We start from the raw sequence: 5,217 nt of genomic DNA on the forward strand, positions 1-5,217 counted from the left end.
TGCGGTTTGTCAGCAGCAGTTTTAGTGTAGAAAGCAATTGGCTGCTGCTCAGGAAATTATTGCTGCCATATAGGCAGACAGAGATTATAACGATACAAAAAGTGTTGATATTCAGGAATTTAATCTGTCAGCTTTCTGCTGTGCAGAGGCTGTATGGAATAAGAACCAGTCAGATCAGGGCGTGGGACTTCCTTCTCCCTACGCTCCCCTAAGGCAAATAGTAATGCAGATGGGTGGGAAAGTTACCCTGTGGGTTACTACTTCCATGGCTCCTGTGCTTATAAAAACAAAAACTATTAAAAAAAACCCAAAAACGTACCACTCACATACCACTGCAGGAAATAGAATATTCAAATCTAAGCAAGTGCAGGCACTAAAAAACACTTTTAAATATATTACCCCTGATAACGTGGTTGCCTGGTTTGCACAGCTTATCACAGTGCCTCATGTCCCCATGGATGCATTTTAGCCAAGAGCTCTTCTGAAGATATGATGATCTTCAAATGAGCACTGACTGAAAAGTCAAAGGTCAAATCTGGTCTAGTTTTGGCATGAACAGCCACCTTACAATTACATTTCAGCATTCTAGCTCAACAGGCACGTTGGAAAGCATTGTGTCATTGCAGGACCTGGTATGAACATTTCACTTAAAATGTTCTTCCTATTTTTATCAACCGTTTCAGGAATAACAGTGAAGGGATCTATGTTAGTTTTTTAAGTAGAATAGTTCCAGAGGGGTAGCCGTGTTAGTCTGTATACAGCAAAGACTACAAGAGTTCTGTGGCACTTTAAAGACTAACACATTTAATATTTTTAAACATAAGCTTTCGAGAGACTTAGCTCTCTTCTTCAGATGCAGTAATACAGAGAATCGGATTAAGATTCTCTATATTACTGCATCTGAAGAAGAGAGCTAAGTCTCTCGAAAGCTTATGTTTAAAAATATTAAATGTGTTAGTCTTTAAAGTGCCACAGAATTCTCGTTGTCTTTTTTAAGTAGAATTGACTAGACAGAATAAAATAGAGTAGACAAGAATAACATTCTAACCTGTTGGCTTGTGGATAGGACAACTCCAGAAAAGGTCTCTTCACTTTGTTATTGCTTACCATTTTTCCCAACACAGCCCAGTTCCGTTGACCTGTTAGACATGAATCCAGTGATGCCTGCCTGCCTGCCTATCTATCTATCTATCTCCATACACACACATCTCCCCGCCCCCTATACGTGTGTGTAAGTATCCCTGGACTTCATAATGGAAGCTTTTGAGGATGGTGTTTTTAAAATTAGGAAGGGAATGAGGAGCACAAATCTGATTGAAAGTCAGTGTAACATGTTTCAATCCTAGCACGGTTAAGCCCTTCTGCAGATCAAAGTCTGCATGACCGTGGGTGACAGATTTAACGGAATGGAACTGATAAAAAAGATTTTGTGGGATCTTTGCAAGACGGGATCGGTTTAAAAGTTCGAGGTTCAAGTGTTTGTTTTTCCAAAGCTGGCAGTTCTGCAATGAGAGGCTGCTCAAGACCATCTATCCCTCACTCCCCGCCAGGCAAAACTTACGTGTGCCAACCCACTCCGTAGTATTCAGTGCCTGAACTCTAGCCTGATCCCAAATGTTTACACAGGTATTTTTAGGAATGTAACACATTCCTTGCGAGCCCAAGCTGCAGACTTGGGCTCTGAGATTCGCTGCGGTTGGATCCTGCTTACTGTGTAGACATAACTTAAAGGTGCAAATAGGTGTCATGTATCGTTTTCAGAAAGTAATTTTCTGGTCCTCAAGGTTGGGAAGGAAAGCCTGAAAATATTAATGAGTCTTAAGACAATAGCCAAATGAAACTGACAAAGCAACATACACCAGAGTGTGCAGGGAGCCTGAGCTAATTACTCTGAGATTGTTATAGAATCATAGAATATTAGAGTTGGAAGGGACCTCAGGAGATATCTAGTCCAACCCCCTGCTCAAAGCAGGACTAACCTCAGCTAAATAATCCCAGCGAGGTTTTTGTCAAGCCGCAGTTTAAAAACCTCTAAAGATGGAGATTCCACCATCTCCCTAGGTAACCCATTCCAGTGCTATTCCATTGTTGAGCTGCTCTGAGCGTGTAACCGATGCAGCAACATTACTTTCTTCCCACTTTCTCCCAGGATACCTCTAAGGTGGCTTCCCTTCATCTGGAGTAGGTTCTTTCCTGGGTGGGTGTGTCTGTTTCAATTTTTCTCACCACCCCCAATCCCTTTCAATTCCTCTTATTCTGCCTATCAGCCCCAGACCCCATTGATAAGTTTGTTTGCTGACTGGGTGCCCATCTGACATATTTCAGTCTACTAACAATTATCGTGACATCTTACAATCTGCCACGGGTATTAAAATGGGACTTTGGTGTTGAGCAATGAGATCTCAGATACAGGAAAAACCTAAAACTGGACATCGTGTTACAGATATTCAGCTCCTGTAAACTGGCATCGCTTCACAGCACTATGCAAATTTCACCCTACTGGGATCTGTCCCCAATGATTGCAGTGGATCTACAGCGGATGTGCAGCACTAGCCCATTCATTACAATGTAGCTTCACTGGTTTACACCAGCTACGTATCTGGCTCTTCATATTTCTTCCATCTCTCTGACCTACCCACACCCAGTGTGAATGGAACATTTTTAAAATGTCACGTGCTGTTGCACCTGCAGCCAAAGGAGCCTTTGATTTCAGTGTTGTGTGTGTAAAGAAAAACATGTAACTGCTGAAAGAAAGAAAGAAAGAAAGAAAGAAAGAAAGAGTTTGTCTACACCAGAGGTCCCCAAACTTTTTTGTCCTGTGGACCACTTTCCAAATTATTTTTTTGCCGTAGACCCCCTGCCTGTCTAATATTAAATTTTCCTAAACTTTATATCGTCAAATATGTTTTTCACAGCTGACACAGTGCTGTTCACTTTGATAGGGCTTTGTAAAAAAAGAAAACGAACTTAAATTTTTTATTCAGACCTTTATTGAAACAATTAAATTAAAAATCTTATTTTTATGTGAAATAAAACAAAATTAAACGTTAATAGCTCAAAATATAAAAAAGGCTAAATTAAAATTATCTTTAAAATTTAGCACAAAACTCTGTAAATATTTGGATTTTGGACAAAAATCAGAACTTAGTAACAAAACAAAACCATAAAATAAAGCTAAGGTTCAAAACTAAAAATACAATAATTAATGGTGTTAATGGGAGGGATGAACTTGATGCTCTGATAGCAATTGCTTAATATTTGGAGTCAAATGACTGAGGTATAGCCTTAAATCTCCTCGTTCAGTTATTTGCAAACGATTTCTTTGTTTTGTCAGCAGATTAGTTACTGCGCTAAAACCCCTTTCCACGAGGTATGAAGATGGAAAAGCTATCCAAAATTTTCTTGCAATACTCCATAATGCAGGATAAGTAACAGCTACATTTTTCTGAAGCCAGAACTGCTGATACCCCTTTTTGAACTGCACTTTAAGTTCTTCGTTAGTGCTTATTTCGATGAGTTCTTCTTGTAGTGCAATATCCGATTCTTCAATTGCACCGTACGGATCGATAACCCAGTGCGGTATTTCCATAGTTAAAACATCATCAACTCTGGTTTTAAAGTCTGAGTGGAGGGCATTTAAATGTTGAACATATGCCAAAATGTCATCATCCTGAACGTTTGTCAATGATAAGTTGTGGAACTGCAAAAATTCGCGCCTTCCAATGTTTTGTTTGAATAGGTTAATTCTGGCAAGAAAAGCTGAAATTATGGACTTTGTTTTTATTAAATTCAGGCTGTCTCCTTGTAACTGCAAGTTAACCTCATTAAATTTAGCAAATAAATCTGTTAAATAAGCAATATCTGGTTTCCATTTTATTAAATTTTCTTTCAAAATGGGAGCTTTATCATCCAAAAACTCCAAAATGGGTTCAAAAAGTGAAAAAAATCTTTTCAAACATAAGCCTTTTGAGAGCCAGCGTACTTCAGTGTGAAGAAGTAATCGATGAAAGTCCTCGTCATTTTCTTCACACAACTGCTCAAACAACCTAGAATTTAACGCGTTGCTACGAATCTTGTTTACTGCCGTTATGACGAATTGGAGAGATTGATGCAATCTGGCACTTAGATTTTTAGCTACTAAATGTTGTCGGTGAATGACGCAGTGAATTGCAAATATACCAGGTACATTTTGTTTTAAATAGCTTATAAAACCGCGATAGCGACCAAACATGGCTGGTGCTCCATCTGCTGCTACTGATATTATATTTGTTAAGGGGATCGCTTTTTCCATGAAATAGTCTTTTAAAACATTAAATATTGATTCGCCTTTAGTATCTGTTGTCAAAGTTTTCGCAAAAAGCAATTCTTGATGGATTTCTTGGTCCATAACAAAACGAACATATGCCATTAATAGTGCTTCATTACCAGGTAAAGTTGACTCGTCGACTTGAAGGGAAAAATGGTTTGTTTTTAGATAATTACACAAGAAGCTTTCCACATCGTGACTCATTTCGTCAATACGTCTTTGAACTGTGTTGTCGCTCAAAGGAATTTTTTTGAGCATATCATATGCAGGTTTATGTAGAATAGTTTTTAAAACCTCCTCAATGGCTGGCAAAATCAGCTGTTCTCTGATAGTATGAGGCTTTCCTGATTTTGCTATGAGTAATGAAATATTGTAAGATGCCAGCAAACCATCGTCGTCTGTTTTTGACGTTGAAGCAAACATGCTGTCTAGCGTGATTCTCTTCTGAAGTTTTTCTTTCAGTGTTTTAAAGTATGTCAAATCTTTGCCTGTTTTATCAGGATGCAACCTTCTCAGATGATCCTCCAGCTTGGACGGTTTCATAGCGTCGTTGCTTAAAACTTTGTTGCACAAAAGACACATGGGCAAATGTTTGTCTGACAGTGATGGAATAAAGCCGAACTTCAAATAATCAATGCTATACTGCCTACATTTTTTTTAGCCTCTGCCATGTTGAGTAGAAGATATCTGTCGACAAAAAACAAGCTATTTAAATCTCAGAAGATAAAAAATTTAAAATTAATTGACTGGAGTAAGACCCTATTGAGGCACTTACATTAAAACTAAGTATAATGAAAATTGAAAAAGTATCCGAACAATTCCTACTCCTTTAACACAAAATCTTTAAAAAAACGCCTACACAAACAAAAACAAACCTTAAAAAGTAGGAAATAATTATTTTTTACTATATC

General features: G+C 38.1%; 1 protein-coding gene across 1 annotated transcript; it reads right to left on the reverse strand.

Moving 5' to 3' along the window:
- Positions 1-3,105: 3,105 nt before the first annotated feature.
- On the reverse strand, positions 3,106-4,957 carry LOC137146155 (SCAN domain-containing protein 3-like; the record flags this gene model as incomplete). Its single annotated transcript, XM_067537309.1, has 1 exon — positions 3,106-4,957. A coding segment is annotated over one exon (1,746 nt), but the record flags the coding sequence as incomplete, so codon positions are not given.
- Between the last annotated feature and the right edge of the window lie 260 nt (positions 4,958-5,217).

This window comes from Emydura macquarii, unplaced genomic scaffold, assembly GCF_026122565.2.
Source record: "Emydura macquarii macquarii isolate MOO-44397 ecotype Brisbane River unplaced genomic scaffold, CSIRO-AGI_Emac_v2 contig_3724, whole genome shotgun sequence".
In the NCBI taxonomy this organism is placed as follows: domain Eukaryota; kingdom Metazoa; phylum Chordata; order Testudines; family Chelidae; genus Emydura; species Emydura macquarii.